Source organism: Bufo gargarizans, chromosome 1 (assembly GCF_014858855.1).
Source record: "Bufo gargarizans isolate SCDJY-AF-19 chromosome 1, ASM1485885v1, whole genome shotgun sequence".
Classification (NCBI taxonomy): domain Eukaryota; kingdom Metazoa; phylum Chordata; class Amphibia; order Anura; family Bufonidae; genus Bufo; species Bufo gargarizans.
The window spans coordinates 60,290,013-60,312,470 of record NC_058080.1 but is presented as its reverse complement, the minus strand read 5'-3'; the positions used below and the strand labels follow the sequence as shown (position 1 = coordinate 60,312,470).

General features: G+C 45.3%; 1 protein-coding gene across 2 annotated transcripts in view; it reads right to left on the bottom strand.

The window, feature by feature from the left end:
- Positions 1–22,458, bottom strand: part of GRK4 (G protein-coupled receptor kinase 4) — a 186,513-nt gene that overhangs the window by 6,025 nt on the left and 158,030 nt on the right. For both annotated transcript variants that reach the window (XM_044295702.1, XM_044295694.1), the window contains exons 9-13: positions 13,819–14,009; positions 12,895–12,932; positions 12,579–12,668; positions 7,475–7,683; positions 5,322–5,459 (exon numbers count right to left, since the gene is read on the bottom strand). In XM_044295702.1, coding sequence (XP_044151637.1) covers positions 5,322–5,459; positions 7,475–7,683; positions 12,579–12,668; positions 12,895–12,932; positions 13,819–14,009 — 666 coding nt within the window. The remainder of the gene's footprint in view (positions 1–5,321; positions 5,460–7,474; positions 7,684–12,578; positions 12,669–12,894; positions 12,933–13,818; positions 14,010–22,458) is intronic.

Here is a 22,458-nt window from a genome sequence, read left to right as displayed (position 1 = left end):
CATTTGCATATGTTAAAACTAAATTTTACACAGCAATCAGGACACATATGAACATGGGACCAACACAGATGCCTTCAGCTGCCAAGTGCACATGTAACAGGTCAGCCATTTTCATAGGTACAAATCTGCTGACAGATGCCCTTTAACCACTTCAGCCCCGCTAGCTGAAACCCCCTTAATGAACAGGCCACTTTTTACACTTCTGCACTACACTACTTTCACTGTTTATCGCTCGGTCATGCAACTTACCACCCAAATTAATTTTACCTCCTTTTCTTCTCACTAATAGAGCTTTCTATTTGGTGGTATTTCATTGCTGCAGACATTTTTACTTTTTTTGTTATTAATCGAAATTTAACGTTTTTTTTTGCCAAAAAATGACATTTTTCACTTTCAGCTGTAAAATTTTGCAAAAAAAACGACATCCATATATAAATTTTTTGCTAAATTTATTGTTCTACATGTCTTTGATAAAAAAAAATGTTTGGGCAAAAAAAATAATGGTTTGGGTAAAAGTTATAGCGTTTACAAACTATGGTACAAAAATGTGAATTTCCGCTTTTTGAATCAGCTCTGACTTTCTGAGCACCTGTCATGTTTCCTGAGGTTCTACAATGCCCAGACAGTAGAAAACCCCCACAAATGACCCCATTTCGGAAAGTAGACACCCTAAGGTATTCGCTGATGGGCATAGTGAGTTCATTGAACTTTTTATTTTTTGTCACAAGTTAGCGGAAAATGATGATTTATTTTTATTTAATTTTTTTCTTACAAAGTCTCATATTCCACTAATTTGCGACAAAAAATAAAAAATTCTAGGAACTCGCCATGCCCCTCACGGAATACCTTGGGGTGTCTTCTTTCCAAAATGGGGTCACTTGTGGGGTAGTTATACTGCCCTGGCAATTTAGGGGCCCAAATGTGTGAGAAGAACTTTGCAATCAAAATGTGTAAAAAATGGCCTGCAAAATCCGAAAGATGCACTTTGGAATATGTGCCCCTTTGCCCACCTTGGCTGCAAAAAAGTGTCACACATCTGGTATCGCCGTACTCAGAAGAAGTTGGGGAATGTGTTTTGGGGTGTCATTTTACATATACCCATGCTGGGTGAGAGAAATATCTTGGCAAAAGACAACTTTTCCCATTTTTTTATACAAAGTTGGCATTTGACCAAGATATTTCTCTCACCCAGCATGGGTATATGTAAAATGACACCCCAAAACACATTCCCCAACTTCTCCTGAGTACGGCGATACCACATGTGTGACACTTTTTTGCAGCCTAGATGCGCAAAGCAACCCAAATTCCTTTTAGGAGGGCATTTTTTGACATTTGGATACCAGACTTCTTCTCACGCTTTAGGGCCCCTAAAAAGCCAGGGCAGTATAAATACCCCACATGTGACCCCATTTTGGAAAGAAGACACCCCAAGGTATTCAATGAGGGGCATGGCGAGTTCAGAGAAATTTTTTTTTTTTGCATAAGTTAGCGGAAATAGATTTTTTTTTTGTTTTTTTCTCACAAAGTCTCACTTTCCGCTAACTTAGGACGAAAATTTCAATATTTCATGGACTCAATATGCCCCTCAGCGAATACCTTGGGGTGTCTTCTTTCCAAAATGGGGTCACATGTGGGGTATTTATACTGCCCTGGCTTTTTAGGGGCCCTAAAGCGTGAGAAGAAGTCTGGAATATAAATGTCTAAAAATTTTTACGCATTTGGATTCCGTGAGGGGTATGGTGAGTTCATGTGAGATTTTATTTTTTGACACAAGTTAGTGGAATATGAGACTTTGTAAGAAAAAACAAACCAAAAAATATATATATATTTCCGCTAACTTGGGCCAAAAAAATGTCTGAATGGAGCCTTACAGGGGGGTGATCAATGACAAGGGGGTGATCACGCATATAGACTTCCTGATCACTTCCCTGTCATTGATCACCACCCTGTCATTGATCACCCCCCTGTAAGGCTCCATTCAGACGTCCGTATGATTTTTACGGATCCACTGATACATGGATCGGATCCGCAAAACACATGCGGACGTCTGAATGGAGCCTTACAGGGGGGGTGATCAATGACAGGGGGGTGATCAATGACAGAGGGGTGATCACCCATATACACTCCCTGATCACCCCCTGTCATTGATCACCCCCCTGTAAGGCTCCATTCAGACGTCCGTATGATTTTTACGGATACATGGATCGGATCCGCAAAACACATGCGGACGTCTGAATGGAGCCTTACAGGGGGGTGATCAATGACAGGGGGTGATCAGGGAGTGTATATGGGTGATCACCCCTCTGTCATTGATCACCCCCCTGTCATTGATCACCCCCCTGTCATTGATCACCCCCTGTAAGGCTCCATTCAGACGTCCGCATGTGTTTTGCGGATCCGATCCATGTATCCATGGATCCGTAAAAATCATGCAGACGTCTGAATGGAGCCTTACAGGGGGGTGATCAATGACAGGGGGTGATCAATGACAGGGGGTGATCAGGGAGTGTATATGGGTGATCACCCCTCTGTCATTGATCACCCCCCTGTAAGGCTCCATTCAGACGTCCGCATGTGTTTTGCGGATCCGATCCATATATCCATGGATCCGTAAAAATCATGCGGACGTCTGAATGGAGCCTTACAGGGGGTGATCAATGACAGGAGGTGATCAGGGAGTGTATATGGGTGATCACCCCTCTGTCATTGATCACCCCCCTGTAAGGCTCCATTCAGACGTCCGCATGTGTTTTGCGGATCCGATCCATATATCCATGGATCCGTAAAAATCATGCGGACGTCTGGATGGAGCCTTACAGGGGGTGATCAGGGAGTGTATATGGGTGATCACCCCCCTGTCATTGATCACCCCCCTGTAAGGCTCCATTCAGACGTCCGCATGTGTTTTGCGGATCCGATCCATGTATCCATGGATACGTAAAAATCATGCGGACGTCTGAATGGAGCCTTACAGGGGGGTGATCAATGACAGGGGGGTGATCAATGACAGGGAAGTGATCAGGAAGTCTATATGGGTGATCACGCCCTTGTCATTGATCACCCCCCTGTAAGGCTCCATTCAGACGTCCGTATGCGTTTTGCGGATCCGATCCATGTATCCTTGGATCCGTAAAAATCATACGGACGTCTGAATGGAGCCTTACAGGGGGGTGATCAATGACAGGGGGGTGATCAATGACAGGGGGGTGATCAGGGAGTCTATATGGGGTGATCAGTGGTTCATAAAGGGTTAATAAGTGACAGGGGGGGGGGGTGTAGTGTAGTGTAGTGGTGTTTGGTGCTACTTTAGTGAGCTGCCTGAGTCCTCTGGTGGTCGATCCAAACAAAAGAGACCACCAGAGGACCAGGTAGCAGGTATATTAGACGCTGTTATCAAAACAGCGTCTAATATACCTGTTAGGGGTTAAAAAAAATCACATCTCCAGCCTGCCAGCGAACGATTGCCGCTGGCAGGCTGGAGATCCACTCTCTTACCTTCCGTTCCTGTGAGCGCGCGCGCCTGTGTGCGCGCGTTCACAGGAAATCTCGGCTCTCGCGGGAGGACGCGTATATGCGTCCACCCAGAAGAGCAGGGCTACCGGCAGGACGCAATCCTGCGTACGGCGGTCCTGGAGTGGTTAAAGGGGGTTTCCATTGGTTAAATACTCATGACCTCTCCTCAAGATAGATTATCAATATCTGATCAGTGGGGGTCTGAATCCCAGCAACCCCCATCAATCAGCATCTCCATGGTACGCAAAGCACAGTGCCGTACATTGTACAGTGGCTGTGCTTGGTATTACAGGGCCAACCCATTCACTTCAATGGGACTGAGCCGCAGAAAGGCCATGTGTCCTATAAATGTGATGTCACAGGCCTAGGAAGAGGATGATCGGTGGGGATACCAGGAGTTGGACACCCATCAGTCTCAGATTGATGACATCATAAGGATAGGTCATTTTTATTAAAGTCCCAGAAAACCCCTTTAACATAGTTTCAGCGTTGCTTACTGGGGAGATTCAGAGTACAACTAAATGGGAGAATCCCTGTGGGTTTTTTTTATAAACAACTTTATTAATGATTTCATAACTGACAAATAAAACAGGATACCAGGATACCAGTAAGAAATTAAGAAAGTCAGCATGTACGATTCGTAGGAAAGGACAATGAATAGCCAGATAACCTGTCCTAATCACACAGGAGGACAAGTTAATTCACTACACTGAGATAAAGAGCTGCCTCATCCTCCTCTCTGCCCTGCTTGTTAGGGATTCTGATCCTGAATACAGATGATAAGATCTTCAGCTAAATCTCTGTAGGAATGGAGTCCATGAGGAGACATGAAGTACAGAGAGGCACACAGGACAGACTGTGGTAATGGAGACTGCATACAAGTGCTGCTGCTTATCAGCCACATCCCATTTATATTAAAGTAATATAAGTATATTCATTTTCTCAATTCCCAGAGAACCCCTTTAAGGAAAGGATAGTGGGACGTCTATGTGATTGCAGGCGATGGTAGTGGTGGAATTGATCCATTCGTCTCGTACTTTGTGAAATTTACTAAAGTTTCATAAAGTTTAATGAGAAATTCACTGCCTACATCCAGCCCAATAAGCATGGTGCCTCATTTGAGTTATGGACTTGCACGCCTGGATAAGGTCTTCACTAGTGTTGAGCGAACTTCTGTTTTCAAGTTCGGTGCACAAGGTTCGGTCCGTGGTAGCGGAATCCATAACGGAATTCTTAGATAACCCGAACCTTTTACGCCGAACTTGAAAACACAAGTTTGCTCATCCCTAGTCTTCATATATGAAAGGTCTTTCTGCATGAGAGGGATACTCATCAGATAACATTAGATACAGGCAAAGCTTGGGATCATCGGGAAGGGATACTTCTATATGGTCATTCAGAACCTTGAGAACATGCATCTAGTACCCATGGATTGTGGGACAGGTCCACAGGAGATGGGAAAAGAAAGCTGACACTTTTGGGTATAGAATAGGAAAGTCAGGGCAGAATCTATGAGGCGGAAGGAGGTGCAGTATGCTCTAGTCTATGGGGAATGTAGAATTGGGTCATATTAGAAGAGATAATTCTTCAACCAGGGATAATTCTTCAACCCTTCATGACCAAAATCGAATCCCTACATTGATATTATAATGAGTCCCCGAGTGCTGAACTTGTTTCTCTGCTTGGGGTGGAGAAGATTGGAAAATAGAAATCACTGGGAATTGATCTTGTATGGTGTGTTTCAGTTAAAAATAAAATAGGTAGAAATTTTGAGTAAAAAACAAACAAAAAAAAAAAAAAAAACTTACATCAGGAACAAATGGAGGCTCCAGCATATTGGCTTCCAGACGTTTGAAGTTGACGTTCCTGAATATCGTGTGCTGTTTGACACCTGCAGCTCCATCGCCTTTGCAGCCAAGCCGCTGTTTGGGGTCCTTTGCGAGTAACTGTATTGAGAAAGAAGCCATTTTATGATTACATAAAGACATGACAGATCTTCTCTGGAGTATGGACATTTGTCCCTATTGCTACTATACAAAGCCATCGACTCCCTACTTTTTTGCAGTTTGAAGGGTTAACTTGCACTGTGACTTATGACATTGTTTACACATATACGGTTTCATCTTGTTGAACTGGGTTTTGGAGGGAAAAGACCAGACAGTGACCTTTTGACTGTCTGGTTCAGTGCTGTCTAGATTGCTGCGTACATCTCGAAACTGCTCATTTCCTTTGGCTTGTACTGAGGCTTAATATAAGTCTATGGCAGACTGGAATTGTAACATTGTTTCTGTTAGGCCGTGCTTCTCCAGCTTCACCCAGCCAACTCGAAGGTTTTAGTTCCGTTAGAAATTGTATAAAAGTGGAGAGCGGTCAGAGCCCATAGTCATCTGCAGATGGTGACCAGTGTTTTGTAGCAGAGACTCTGCCAGACTGCATGAGTGACCAGAAGAAGACATTGTACTTTCACATTAGCGTTTTTCTTTTCCGGCATAGAGTTCCGTCACAGGGGCTCTATACCGGAAAAGAACTGATCAGGTATATCCCCATGCATTCTGAATGGAGAGTAATCCGTTCAGGATGTCTTCAGTTCAGTCTTTTTGACTGATCAGGCAAAAGAGAAAACCGTTGCTACGGTTTTATCTCCGGCTAAAAAAACGGAAGACTTGCCTGAATGCCGGATCCGGCATTTTTTTCCATAGGAATGTATTAGTGCCGGATCCGGCATTCAAAATACCGTAATGCGCAGACCCCAAAAAAAGGTGAAAAAAATAAATGCCATATCCGGCTGGATCCGTTTTGCTGGATGACACCGGAAAGACGGATCCGGCATTTCAATGCATTTTTTTTGACTGATCAGACATTTTTAAGACTGATCATGATCCTGATCAGTCTTACTAATGCCATCAGTTGGCATACGTTTTGCCGGATCCGGCAGGCAGTTCGGGTGATGGACGCAAGTGTGAAAGTAGCCTAAGACTGGGATACTCTGCCACAGACCCTGACTCACCAGCCCTTTGACCAGGAAGCCATCTGGATGACTAAGCCAAGGACCTAACCCTTTGGCCAAAGTACCAACCTTCTAAGAAAGAGAAGGACATCTAGCTCAGGCCTTCTGCCAGGGAGGAGACTGGAGAAGCCAGCTGAGTGCGTTGCCTGTATTGTTTTGCACTTGAGTTCCTCCAGTAAAGAAGCGCTCTGGTTGACTGCAAACCTTGACTCTCTGGACCTTTTTCCCATTGGGGTGCACCACACCTAACCATTCCCCCACAGTGCAGCAACACATGGTGACACCTCGACAATGTCTGGAGGACTAGGAAGAAACCCACTTGCTGTCAGGTCCTCCTACAGACTTTCACTTATATTCCAACAGGTTACATAGGTTCCCAGAAGTGGGACACCCTCTATGGATAAAATGTACTACGCAGACAAGCCCCCCCTAATTAATACTGTAGAACGGACCCTTAGAATCACTCCAAGGGGCCTAATGCCCCACAGTTGACATTGACGATTGCGTCATATTCTTCTGGAGGTCTAAGGTATACAGCTTAGAGGGAAAAAAAAGAGACAAACTATAATCCAAAACTCCTAAAGACACTCGTTCTGCTGGAACTGACACACTCAGATGTTGTAACATCCATTATAGTGAGGTTTCAAGAGTGGCTTATCTTGTATCCTGCCAGTGTGCTTAAATATGGATGAAGAGCCATTACAAGAGCCGGCAGCTCCCTGAATAAACCATTAGTTATAAGAGATGCAAGGAATCTTGGCATTTACATGGCACGGCACAAAGTGAATTATTAAAAATTATCAAAGCTTCAGCGTTAGGTGGATGTCAGAGATCAAGTAGGTTTAACCCCTTGATGCTCACTCGTGAAGATAAGGTATCGGATTCTGAAGTTTCATTGTTGTGCAGCAAATGGGAAATTTAATGCAAGATGTTCTTACTTCCATGTGTACCCACCATCCTGCAGATAGCTTTGGCATCCTCTGAAAACTTCTCGGAATACTCCTCTTCATCTTCCTTCACCCGTCTGTCCACCTCATCCCGCTTCACCTTCTCCTTTCTTTTCCTGAAGGGCGATTGACCTTGGATCATTTCATAAATAAGGCAGCCGAGCCCCCACCAGTCAGGGCTGAATGTGTAGCTTTCGTTGTTGATGACTTCAGGTGCTGGAGAAGAAGCCCATTGTCAAGAAACAGAATTGGATTCAACGCTTTTTTTTTCCAGCCCAAACATTACATTTTTAAAGGGAATCTGTCATAACCATTTAGACTATGATCTGCAGTAAGGCACATAAGGCGTCCAGATCGACATTTTTTTTTCTTACTGCCGCCTCTTATTGCCGCCCATTCCCTCGCTGTCAGCAGTCAAAGCTGCTCTGAAAAACACAGTCAGGACTGCTGTGCTGCAGTAATATAATGGAGAGGACTCGTGTGCGCAACAGTCCTGACAATGTATTTCAGTGCAGCTTTAAACACTGACAGGGGGCAATAGGAAACTTAAAAATAGTGGACTCCATACTGCAGTACTACTTATGTATTACTGCAGATAATAGCCCACGATCATGGCGACAGATTCCATTTACGGTATTTCAATTTTTTTTCAAGGCTGTTGACATAATTTCATAATGATCTCGGCTACAACTCATCTTGCACTGATCCTGTGTAACAGCCTGTATTGTACTCCAGAGCTGCATTGACACTCTGCCAGCTGTTACTGGAAACCATCAACAAGTTTGTTGCTAGACGCGCCCCTAAGGACTTAGCGGATCTCCTGTAATGCAACGCACCTGTTGAAATTCCAGAGTAGAAAACTTCTGAATTTACACTTCCGAGAATGCACATTACCAAAATAGGATTTCTACAACCACAAAACAGGATAAGAGGCCGTAATTCTGTCCACATGTCATTGGTATACCCTGATGCCCATATATGATGATCAGATGGCCAAGAGAGGAGAGAAGGCGCTCATAGGTGAGGGTAAAGCAAATTGATGTCTCTTCCCCCTACCCAGGATGAGTGAAGTTACTCACCTGGTTTGGTTTGCACTGATTGTGGTGCAGCAAGCACAGCAGCGCCGCCACAACAGGACACTCTCCAGCTTCATCCACCAGCGCTGACTAGCATTCCTACTGAAAGGGACCCTCCAGGAGAGTGTACCAGCGGGCTCACGGTGCCGAGGATACAGACTTGATAAAGGGGTCCTGAGTACCCCGAAACGCGTCGTCTTTTCAAAAATAAAAAATCTCGTATCCAAGCTCGGGTTGTGATTTGCGCCTTAAGTCCATCGGCTCACCGCACGAATCCAGTGCAGACGAGACCTTTTTTTTATATGCCCATATATGATGTCAGGTCCTTATAATATATGATGTCATCACAGTAATATTCATGGCTTTGTCCTAACAGGATATGATGTCATAATTATACTTGGATGTCCTAAACTCACGTCATATTATTCCGATATGTTATATATGTCCCGATACAATGTCATGCCCTGATTGGATGCCGTAGTTACTGTACAATATGTCCTGATATGTTATCATCCTGATATGAGTTAATGTTCTTAAAATGTATGATTTCTTAGATATATGATCTCATCATTATGTACTGATGTCATGTCCTAATGATGTCATAGTTATGCTATGAGGTCACCTCATGTTTGATCTTTTATAATTATGTTGTGATGTCACAATTATATCTGACATTATGTCATGTCCAGGGGCGGAGCTAAAGGCTTAAGAGTTCAGCTTGGGCCCTCTTCCCTCAGTGCTTTTTTGACAGGGCCTGAGACAAAAATTGATGGCAACACCACCCCCACATCATGCCAAATTCTTGACCTAACCCCTTCCCTCCAGCCAGAGGTGTACCGTGACAGCATGCACTTTCTATAATACCAGTGTCTTCTTATGCGGCACAAGGGTCTTTGGGCCCCCTCAGGATACTGAGCACGGTAGCTGCACCCCCTATAGATACGCCCCTGGTCATGTTCTTAAAGGGGTCAACAAGCTTTTGGTGACTTTTATTTTAACAGACCCTGCACCATGCTGTAGCCATTGCAAATTTGCATGTCATTGCTGGGTCTCGTGCCCCTTGGGGACACACCACTGCTAAGGCCAGTCATTGATCCCGTCTTTAAGGAGGTTTACAGGACAGGGACTAGAGGACCATTGAAGAACGCTAGAATGGAGCGGTGGGGAGCAGGAGTATGAGTTTTTCAACAAGTACTCCTTTTTCAAAAATGTATTCCAGGGACACTGAATCCCCTTATAAACTTCTTTTTAATTCCACCATTGACGGTACAAATCACACCAAATGTGAGAATAAATATAAAAGATAAATAAAACCTGAGTCCATTTGCTTTAGGCTACATGCACACGAACGTTGTTTGTTTCCGTGTCCGTTTCGTTTTTGTTTGCGGATAGGATGCAGACCCATAAAATTTTTGCACGCTGATGGGGATCCTGGCCAGTGGTCCCAACGTCTAGGTAAAATGCAATAATCCGCAGCACTCGCCAGTGTGGAAAATCAGGGTGGTGATTTATTCACAAACGCTTCGACCTTCATCGGTCTTTCTCAAGCAGTCAGGTCTAACTCTTGCTAGATGCACAGCCACCTTTAGGCCTCTTACACACGAACAATACGGATTAGGTCCAGATGCGTTCAGTGAAACTCGCACCATTTTGCAAGCAAGCTCAGTTTTTTCTGCGCGGGTGCAATGCGTTTTGATGCGTTTTTCACGCATGTGATAAAAAACTGAAGGTTTACAAACAAGATCTCTTAGCAACCATCAGTGAAAAACGCATCGCATCCGCACCTGCTTCCAGATGCAATGCGTTTTTCACTGAAGCCCCATTCACTTCTATGGGGCCAGGGCTGCGTGAAAAACGCTGAATATAGAACATGCTGCGCTTTTCACACAACGCAGAACTGATGCGTGAAAAAAAAAAAACGCTCGTGTATACAGACCCATTGAAATGAATTGGTCAGGATTCAGTGCGGGTGCTATGCGTTCACGTCACGCATTGCATCCGCGCTGAAAACTCGCTCGTGTGTAAGGGGCCTTACTCTGTGCCCGCTGTGTTTTTTGTTTTTTCCTTTTTTAGCTCGACTGAGCAGTTTTACAGCTTTGGTGTCAGTGGATTATGGAATGGTCAGCTGTGTGAAAGGCAATGTACATACAGTGCTACTTGGCAATATACATACAGTGCCTTGAAAAAGTTTTCATACCCCTTGAACGTTTCCACATTTCTTCACGTTACACCCACCAACTTAAAAGTATTTTATTGGGATTTTATGTGATAGACAAACGTAAAGTAGCGAGTATGTGCGGAGTGAAAAGAAAATGAAAAATACGTGGTTTTCTAAATGTTTAATAAATAAAAATCTGAAAAGTGTGTGTGCATGTGTTTGTTTGCTATGGGGCCCAGCCTTTTCTAGTTATGTCTCTGGTTGTGATGTCATAGTTACATTCTGTTACAGTCAGTCATGCCTTCATACGATGTTAAGGCCTGACATGATGTCATGTCATGATATGTCTTATCCTGATATGATGTAATAGTTCTGTTCTGGTGTAATATTGTGATATGAAGTTATGTCCTATTGTGTCCTAATGTCATGAGACAATCTCCAGAAGGAGAAAAAGTACTCCTTCCCCCTCCCCGACAAAGGCCTCTCTCATCCTGTTAAAAGGGTTGTCTCACCTCACACACTGGTGGTATATCCCAGCGATATGCCACCAATGTCAGATAGGTGCAGGTCCCAGGGGTAGGACCTGCACCTTTCTCTAGAATAGGTGGGGCCTCCAAAGTGAAGGTGAGAGCAGCCGCACATACACGGCCCCCCTCCATTCATTTCTCGGGGAGTTCCGAGAAGAGCCAAGCGCTGGACGCATTGCCGGCATCGGTTGTGCTGTGCCCGCTCTATTCATTTCTATGGGCGTTCTGAAAATATCCTGTTATGATGTCATATGCAGTAGTTGTAAGCTAATATAATATCCTAGTTGTATTGTGATACGATAACCTAGTTCTTTCCTTACATGTGGATATCCTAATAGGATATGATGCCATAGGTTTGTCCTGATATTATATGATGTCCTAGTACAGTGATGGCTAACCTTTTACAGACCGAATGCCCAAACTGCCTCTCAAAACCCACTTATTTATCGCAAAGTGCCAACACGGCAATTTACCTTAATACCAATATAGTATTTCTTCCATGTACGTTATCATTTGGCTATAATAGCCTGCCTACATTCCGTGCACTGCCTGCGCTGTTCATAGTGCGCCCTGCGCTGCCTGTGCCGTTCATAGTGCACCCTGCGCTGATGAATGGTAGGAAGAGCATAAGGCATATTGGTACACCATAGACTTTTTCCAGGGTGCGGGTGCCCACAGAGAGGGCTCTGAGTGCCACCTCTGGCACCCGTGCCATAGGCTGCCACCACTGTCCTAGTATAATACTAAAATAATGTAATATCCAATTCACTTGAATGGGGCAACAATGCAATACCCAGTACTGCCACTAGTAAATGTATGGAGCACCGTACACGATCAAGAGCTTGCAGCACTCACCGAAGCACCACAGAGCAGAGGGGGTGCTGAGAGTGGGACCCCCATGGTCTAATATTGATGGCCTATCCTCAGAATAGGTCATCAAAATCAAAACCCCTTAAAGGGTAGTAAAGTGGTTGTATTTAATTTCTTAGACTTCAAAGCGTTTCTCCACTTTGGGACCCTGTTAGAAGGGTCTTTATACAATAAGCTGATCACAAAATGTCTTCCTGCTGGTATCCGCATCTATAAAGAAACTTGTTTGGAAGTGTTCACTTTTCCTGCAGCGCCACCACAGGAGAAATTAAGTATTACACAGTGTCCATTCACATCAATGGGTTATCTGTGTTATGCAGGACAGGTCAGGTCCTCTATATCTTTGTAGCCGTTGGGCAAGAGATAAAGGTACTGAAAAGGGAACCCCCCCCTCTATTAACTTACATAGCGTGGGTGACAAAACATTTTCTAAAGCAGACCAACTGAAAATATTTTCTAGAAAAAAAAGTCAGCATATACCCATATAACCCACTGTGCCAACTCTGCCACGAATGGACTCTCCTTCAGGTATGTGCACCGCTAACCCGAGATCTGAGATCCTGATGTGCCCTGTGAAAAGAACAGCAAGCGTTATAACTCAATTTTTATGGCAAATCATGTAACAAGAATGTTTCAGTCACTGACAACAAGCAGATGTCTTGAAAATGGTGAGAAACGAAGACAGAAAAATACTTGTGCCATGTGGTCCCATTACAGATGGGGTCTCAGTTCACAGTCTCCCACGACAAAACTGGAGGCACACCTTTAACATGGTATTATCACCTAAGGCACTTACCACGGTCATCCAGCAGGATATTTTCTGGCTTTAAATCCCTACAATAAAAAAAAATTACAAAATAGAGATTTAAAGGGATATTATATAATTTTGATTTAAAGGCGGTGGCTAGGTTTAAGAAGACATGGCTGCTTTCTTCTAGAAACAGTGCCACACCTGTCCATGGGTTGTCTGGTAGTGCAGCTCAGCTCCACTGAAGTGAATGGGACTGAGCTGTAATACCACACACAACCTGTGGACAGGTATGGCACTGTTCTTGGAAGAAAGCAGCCATGTTGTTTTCTAATCAGCCATGTTTTTGGTTTTTCTAATCCTAGACAAACCCTTTAAGCTATTGAGCGACTAACATGCTTTACTAGCAACTTAAATGCAGGATTTGTGCAACACCTCATAAAAATCTCATTAAAGTAGAAAGAACAGGCTCCTCAATGCATTTTTATACACTGCTCTTTTCCATGGTTACGACCACCCTGCAGTCCATCAGTGGTGGTCGTGTTTGCACACTAAAGGAAAAAGCACCAGCCTATGTGCGCTCCCACGGTCCCAGCCATGAGAGAGGCCAGTGACTTTTACTATAATGTGCAAGCACGACCACCACTGATGGATTGTAGGGTGGCCATAACCATGGAAAGAACCGTATATAATGTAATGAAAAAACAAATCCAGACAGCAAAGGAAGCAATATGGACGATAACAATACATTAGTAAGAGCCTTGTATTAATTTTCTCTACATAATAAATACAACTTGCTGAAGTGAGACAACCCCTTTAATTATATACACAAACAGATGTAGCAGAGGTGAATTTGTCATTTTATCTTTTGGGGCTGCTTTCTTTGTCCACTTTGATACTGTAGGATCACAATGAAAACCAAGAGACGAACTCGGCTCTGCTACACTGGCCACTGCATTCTTGTCGCCTCACCTGTAAACGATCCTCTCTCGCTGCAGATCCTCCAGGCCGCAGCACAGCTCGGCAGCATAAAACACTGCTCTCTGCTCATCAAAGCCAGGGTTCCCCATGTTGTAGATGTGAAACTTCAGGTCCCCGCCATTCATAATGGTTAATACTAAGCAAAGGGCGTCCTTGGTTTCATACGTGTAGGCTAAACTAACCTGAAAAGATAGACAGTAATGGTGAGTGGACCATGCAACGTTACACACAAGGCGCCATGATTCATCTCTATTATACACAGTGCAATGGTTTCTGGAACTGCCCCTCCTGGGGATAAAAGGCTGCAGGAAACTGGGTATATGTAGGGACGCAATGAGTAGCCATAGGGGGGCGATTTAGCAAACTGGTGTAAAGAAAAACCGGTTTAATGCCCATAGCGACCAATCAGATTCCACCTTTCATTTTCCAAAGGAGCTCTTAAAAATAAAAGGAGGAATTTGATAGGTTGCTATGGGCAACTAAGCCGGTTCTACTTTACACCAGTTTGATAAATGACCCCTATTGTACCTAAGGGGCAGAATGGCCATTTGGGCAGTGCCTTAAAGGGATTGTTCATCCTTTGAGGAGGTTTGGACAGCCCCTCCTTTCTGGCCATACCTGCAAAGGGAAGCATACCTACCTACTCCCCGCTGCTGGGGCCTGGCTTCTTCACAGCCTGGCCGCCGCTTCACCCAGGTCCCCCATGGTCAACATGCGCTTTGATGTCAATTGATATGACTCACCTCTGAGACCAGTCATTGGCTGCAGCGGCGTCAAAGTAGATGTTGACAGTGGCCGGGCAGCAAAGGAGCCAGGACCCATGGCGGGAGCAGGTAAGTATGCTTCACTTTGCAGGCATGGCCAGAAAGGGGGTCTGTCCAAACCTCCCTAAAAGGTAAACAACCCCTTTAAAACAGTTCTCCGACAGTTGCTCATCACAACCAATCAGATTCCACCTTTAATTTTCCAAAGGAGCTCTGAAAAATGAAAGGTGGATTCTGATTGGTTGCTATGGGCAGCTAAGCCAGTTTTCCTTTACACCAGTTTTGATAAATCTCCCCCTGTATATTTTTTTAAAGGGTTATTCATTAGGGGAGTTAAGCAGACTGACGCAGGAAAACATTCAGTATAATGGAGGAGATTTATCAAAACTGGTGTAAAGGAAAATGGGCTTTGTTGCCCATAGCAACCAATCAAATTCCAGCTTTCATTTTCCAAAGGAGCTCTGAGAAATGAAAGGTGGAATCTGATTAGTTGCTATGGGCAACCAAGCCAGTTTTGATAAATCTCCAAAATATAATACATTCTTGTAAATTCCTGCTCATTCGGGGCTGTAAAGTCAAGGAGGCCGTCCTGTCAGTGACTGAGAGCCATCTATGCACAGCCATGGAGGGAAGGCTGTCAGTCACTGGTAACACCCAGAATAAGCAGGCCTCGGCTGAGGTGTGTATTAAAACCTGGCTCCGATATATCAGTCATTCGTAGCTAAAGGGGTTCACTTGAGTGGGAGCGGCGTTGCAGTAACTAGGCACGGCCACTGGATGGGGCTGTGTAGGTCTGCTGCTACCCCCGCTAATGATACTGGTGACCTATCCTGAGGTTCGGTCATTAGCATTTACATCTCAGAGAACCCCTTGATTGTTTAGGAGCCCATAAGCCTTCAAGTACTACTACCCTAATGTCCAAATGACCAGTGCTCCCCTATGTGGAAAAAACCCAGGGGACACAGGTGAAATCGTACGTCCAAAGCTCCAACTCATTTCCAACACAAGAGCTTTGTTGTGGGAAGGACACTACGCTTGTCGGGAGCTAATTGAATTAAAATGCCAGTGCGTGTTTCTCATTTTGCCTTTGAAAGCCCCCATTCTTGGAGTTCTGAAGGACTTGACCCACCATCTGGTTCCGGTCATTCCAGCTCTCGGACCCCGATTGCGCCAACGTATTTGTGTGTAAAATTCCAGCAGGGTCGCCTCAAGAAGAGGAGATCGCAGGACAAAGCCCCTTCTGTCCCACTTGTCTTTTTCGTGGAGACACCCGCCACGTTATGGTCACTTGAGGAGGGGTCACAAGTGCCAGCCTTGGTCACTGTAAGTTCTTTCTTCTGGGCCCAATAAGAAAAGTTGCTGAGCAATGATAATGACTTAAAGAGGACACGTCCCCTCTCCTGACATGTCTGTTTTAGTAACTACTCGCATCAGGGGCGTAACTATAGGGGACGCAGGGGAAGCGGCTGCTTTGGGGCCCTGACCCAGAAGAGGCCCATCCAGGAGAAGGAGGACTACAAGATTTTGTCAGGGCCCCCTCAACAGTATTACACAATGAAATGATATACAGTGACAGTATAGACAGTGTAGAAAACGGATGGAACAGCTGCCGAGCCTGGTCTGAGAAAGCGATCTTTACTAGCCACAGGAATGAGGGCGGCATGAAAGGAAGGGGTTGCGAAAAAATTACTGGGGGAGGGGGGGCCCCATTCATTTCTAGCTACTCCACTGACTTGCATCCACCTTGTAATAATTCTGGAGCCTCTTTTCTTATGACTCTAAGGCCTCTTTCACACGGGCGTTGCGGGAAAATGTGCGGGTGCGTTGCGGGAACACGTGCGATTTTTCCGCGCGAGTGCAAAACATTGTAATGCGTTTTGCACTCGCGTGAGAAAAATCGTACATGTTTGGCACCCACAGAAGTTCAGGCTTGGGATCGGTGTTCTGTAGATTGTATTATTTTCCCTTATAACATGGTTATAAGGGAAAATAATAGCATTCTGAATACAGAATGCATAGTTAAATAGCGCTGGAGGGGTTAAAAAAATAATAATTTAACTCACCTTAATCCACTTGATCGCGCAGCCGGCTTCTCTTCTGTCTTCATCTTAGCTGTGTGCAGTAACAGGACCTGTGGTGACGTTACTCCGGTCATCACATGATCTTTTACCATGGTGATGGATCATGTGATGACCGGAGTGACGTCACCACAGGTCCTGTTCCTCCACACAGCACAGAAGACAGACAGAAGAGATGCCGGGCTGCGCGATCAAGTGGATTAAGGCGAGTTAAATAATGTTTTAATTTTTTTTAACCCCTCCAGCGCTATTGTACTATGCATTCTGTATTCAGAATGCTATTATTTTCCCTTATAACCATGTTATAAGGGAAAATAATAATGATCGGGTCTCCATCCCAAACGTCTCCTAGCAACCGTGCGTGAAAATCGCACCGCATCCGCACTTGCTTGCGATTTTCACGCAACCCCATTCATTTCTATGGGGCCTGCGTTACGTGAAAAACGCACAAAATAGAGCATGCTGCGATTTTCACGCAACCCATAAGTGATGCGTGAAAATCACCACTCATGTGAACAGCCCCAAAGAAATGAATGGGTCGGGATTCAGTGCGGGTGCAATGCGTTCAACTCACGCATCGCATCTGCGCGGAATACTTGCCCATGTGAAAGGGGCCTAAGTTGTGCTATAACTCTATTATTCCTTCTAGAAGTTTATACATGAATTGCCAGCGGTCTGCAATGAAGGCCCATCTGGGTGTTTCCAGTTGGGGGTGCTGATTAGATAGTGTCAGACTGTGCAGGGACACACCCTCACCTGGACCTTCACTGCAGACTGCTAGTAATTCATTCATAACTTCTCGAAGGAATAATAGAGGAATGGTAAAACAGAGTCCTAAGAACAGATGCTCCAGAATTGTTATTACGTGGGGAACACAAGACATATCAGGAGAGGGGACAGGTCCTCTTTAAATTAAATATTGAAGGGGTTTTCCAAGATTTTTTTAACTGATCAGTGGGGGTCTGACACCTGGGACCCCCGCCAATCAGCTGTTTGAGAAGGCACCAGCGCTTGCAGTAGCTTGCAGCTTTTTCTAGGCCATGTGACGTCACGTTCATCAATGATGTTGCCTAGGAGCAGCTCAACCCTATAGAAGTGAATGGGGCTGAGTGCGATACAAAGAACAGCCGCTATACAATGTACGGCGCTGTGCTTTGTGAGCAGGGAGAAGGTTGCGATGCTACTGAGAGCGCCGATGCCTTCTCAAAAAGCTGAGCGGCGGGGGTCCCGGGTGTTGGAAACCCACCGATCATATACTGATGGCCTATGTTGTTTGTGGACAAGTATTTTTTTTCAAATCCCTTGTAAGTGCTTTCCACAAATTCACCACTAGAGGTCACTGTCCCACCATGCTCTGCATAGGCGTTCTTAGAAAAGGGAAAAGCTGGAAAATGTTGTATTATTTTTTCAGATAATTATTAATTCAAATTCTTATTCTTTGCTAGATAACCCAATGTTTAAAAATGCATAAGCTAAAGTGTTCTGGGCCTGCAGAACGGTGCTTTTGTCATGAATCTTTAAGCACAATCAATAATGACCAGCATTTCATGGTTACACTTATGTCCGATGTGACTGGATTTGACCTCTTGCATAATTGATATTTCTCGGCCATGTGCGGTCTGATGGAGAATGGAGCTTCGGAAAGTGTCCGGCACTATAACGCTCTGAGACAGGAGTGTGTGAAACGTGATACAAACAGCAGGTAGGTCCCAGTATGGCGCATGTGTGGATACAAGCTACTGTAGTGCCAAAGGGATGACAACCATGTACCAGGCACGTAGTGCCAGCTAGCAGTATGGCCAGTGTAGCAGTGGTGGGAGGAATGTCGGCCTCAGCTTAGCTGCAATGTCCAGGGGAATTAGAGGTAATCTGGCATCCACTGGCTGCTGCTTTGCCCTTTTCCCATGCTTTACATTGCAGCACAGATTGGCTACTGTATGTAATCAACAGCTAATCAGCATCTTAGAGGCATTTAGATGATGCCATTGTGCTCATTCATCATGGCATCTCATAGATGTCACAGGTAAAAAGGAAGGGAAAACACCAAATACACACCACAACGAATAGACAACAATCTAGGCCTCAAAAGCTAAGGAAGATGGATGGTGACCTCCTAGTAATCCCTAGGCCTTTCCCTAACTCCCGCCAGTATGAGCAGATCCTGATGGTGGAAATACTCATACACCGGATACCTAAAGCCCTGCTAAAACTGATGAGCCCTAGAATAGGTAGCAGGAGATAAGACAGCTGGCTCCTTACAGAATGAAGGAACCTGCGTCTCCCTGAGGCCTAGAAACAACACACTCCAGATAATAAGAAACAGCGAAGGGAACAAGTACTTGGCTTAGAGATGTATGGAGAAGCAGGAGATCCAAGACAAACCAACACTAGCAACTCCAAGCAGATATGCTCAACCGCATGGTCAGCAGTGTGAGGCGGATCTAAATAGAGCCTCATCACTGATACCGAGCGGCACCGGAGGAGAGGTGAGATCCTGCCAAACAACAACATACATAGAGACCTGTCAGATAGCCTCACGTGCAGCAAGTCTATCCGATCTTCTCACCAGATAGCCTCACGTGCAGCAAGTCTATCCGATCTTCTCACCTCTCTCACAGGAGGGACCGTAACAACACATGACCCAATCTGAAAGGGCATGCCATTGGTGGGTATGCAAATTAAAGGAGACTTCTAAAATCTTCTTGAGATTCCTGTCCCTGTAGAACCCCAACAGAGGGCTAACATTTGTTGTGCACTAGTAGTGATCCCGATCAGGGGTGCACCACCAATGAGGCCAGTTGAGGCGATTGCCTCAGGCAGCACCAGGTAGGGGCAAGGGAGGGGCAGCCGAAGGGCCATGGGCTGAAGGGAAGCGGTTAGATTAAGAAATTAACATTGGGGAGGGGAAGGGGGTTGCCGTTTCAGTTTTCGCCTCAGGCAGCAGGAAGGCTAGGTGCACCCCTGATCCCGATGCTGCGGAATCTGGTGACATCATCATCTAGATGACATCACACATCTGTCTACATCAGCTACTGTAGCTCACTGTGTTTCAATGACTGGTCTGAGTTAGAATAAAGGTCTACATAACAGCACATCATGGCAAACATTATCTATCAGCATCCATTATTGAAGGAAAAGTTTTTTTTTCCAGTAGGATTACATCATAGCCAAAGGATGCATGATCAATATTTAACTTCGCTTGGACAAATCTACAGCACTCAGCGTATTGATTGTTTCCTGGGGGGGGTCCGGAGTGCTTACACTGGGGGGTAATGGGAGCCAGCGTGAAGGACGTTGCACTTCCTGCAGAGCGGGTCATCGATCTGCTGACCCTTCTCTCTAACCAGTAGACACTGGTTATAACAGGGATCACATTCTTCTACAAGGTGGTAGTCACTGGTAGAAACACAGTAGATTCAGTAGTAGTCACCGCAGTAATCTGGGCTGTCACATCTACAGTGCATTCGGAAAGGTCTTAAAGACCCTTTCACTCTTTTTATATTTTGCTATGTTGCCACCTTGTGTGAAATTTAAAAAAGATTCCCGTTTTCCCCCATCATTCTGTACTCCGTCCACCATAATGAGAAAGTGAGAACAGAATGGTCAAAATGTTTGCTAATTTATTCAAAAGGAAAAACTAAAATCTTACATTGATTTCACACCCTTTACTCAGAAGCCCCTTTGGCAGTGATTACAGCCTCCAGTCTTCTTGGGTGATGTCACAAGGTCCACTCACCTGGATTTGGGGACTTTCTGCCGTTCTTCTCTGCAGATCCTCTCAAGCTCTGTCAAGTTGGATGGGGACTGTCAGTGGACAACCATTTTCATGTCTCTTTCATCTTCAATTTGGTTCAAGTCAGGGTTGTGGCTGGGTCCCTCAAGGACATTCACCGAGTTGTCCCTAAGCCGCTCCTGTGTTGTCCTGGCTGTGTGCTTAGGGTCATTGTCTTGTTTGAAGGTGAACCTTCGGCCCAGTCTGAGGTCCAGAGCATTTGGATCAGGTTTTCATTAAGAATATCTCTGTACTTTGCTCCATTCAGCTTTCCCTCAATCCTGACCAGTCTCCCTGTCTGAGCTGCTGACATACACCCCCACAGCATGATGCTGCTACCAACATGCTTCACTGTAGGGATTGGGTATGGTACTGGAAAGTTGATGGGCAGTACCTGTCTTCCTCCAGAGAATTTAGGCCAAAAAGTTCAATCTTGGCTTCATCAGACCAGAGAATCTCGTTTCTCACAGTCTGAGAGTCCTTTAGGTTCTTTTTTTTTGCAAACTCCAGGTGGTCTTTCATGTGTCTTTTAGTTAGAAGAGGCTTCTTTGTGGCCACTCTGCCATAATGCCCACATTGCTGGAGTACTGCAGTGATGGCTGACCTTCTGAAAGTTTCCCCCATCTAACACAGGATCTTTGAAGCTCATTGGTTTCTTGGTGACCTCTATTCCTCAAACCCCCCTCCGATTACTTACCGTATATACTCGAGTATAAGACGAGTTTTTTGGCACATATTTTTGTGCTCAAAAAGCCCCCTCGTCGTATACTCGAGTCTAGGTCGGTCTTAGCTCCGGTAATAGCAGGCAGTGCGGGGGGCGGCGCTCACTCACTGACGTCACACGCCTGCGCCGCCTAGTTGGAGCAGGCTCGTGACGTCAGTAAGTGAGCGCCGCCCCCCGCACTGCCTGCTATTACCGGAGCTAAGACAAAGTACCGGTAAGATATCCAAATAATCAGAGTAAAGAGCTCAGCAATGAGCGATGATTAAAGTTAAAGTAGTTACTGATTACGGTAGTTTATAAATATACTGCTGTGAGCGTCGGGGAGGGGGATCTGTGGATGGCACTGTAGGGGGATCTGTGGATGGCAGTGCCATCCACAGATCCCCCTACAGTGCCATCCACAGATCCCCCCTCCCCTAAACAGTGCCATCATGGCACTGTTTAGGGGAGGGGGGATCTGTGGATGGCACTGTTTAGGGGGGGATCTGTGGATGGCACTGTTTAGGGGGGATCTGTGGATGGCACTGTTTAGGGGGGGATCTGTGGATGGCACTGTTTAGGGGGGGGATCTGTGGATGGCACTGTTTAGGGGGGATCTGTGGATGGCACTGTTTAGGGGGAGATCTGTGGATGGCACTGTTTAGGGGGAGATCTGTGGATGGCACTGTTTAGGGGGAGATCTGTGGATGGCACTGTTTAGGGGGGAGATCTGTGGATGGCACTGTTTAGGGGAGGGGGGATCTGTGGATGGCATTGTTTAGGGGGGATCTGTGGATGGCACTGTTTAGGGGGGATCTGTGGATGGCACTGTTTAGGGGGGAGATCTGTGGATGGCACTGTTTAGGGGGGAGATCTGTGGATGGCTCCCTGTATTTAATGCAGAGTGTGTGTGTATATAATGCACACACTCTGCATTAAATACAGGGAGTCAGAGTCAGACTCCCATCAATCTGAGTCACCCTCTTGCAGATGTGTGTATATAATGTAGAGTGTGTGCATTATATACACATACACTCTGCATTATAGCTGCATTTCCTACCCTAGTCTTATACTCGAGTCAATAATTTTTCCCATTTTTTTGGGGTAAAATTAGGGGCCTCGGCTTATACTCGGGTCGGCTTATACTCGAGTATATACGGTACTTTCGTGGGGCAGCCAGCTCTAGAAAAAGTCCTGGTTGTTCCAAACTTCTTCCATTTAAGAATTATGGAGGCCACTGTGCTCTTGAGAACTTTCAGTGCAGCAGAAATGTTTTTGTATTCTTCTCCAGATCTGTGCCTCCACACAATCCTG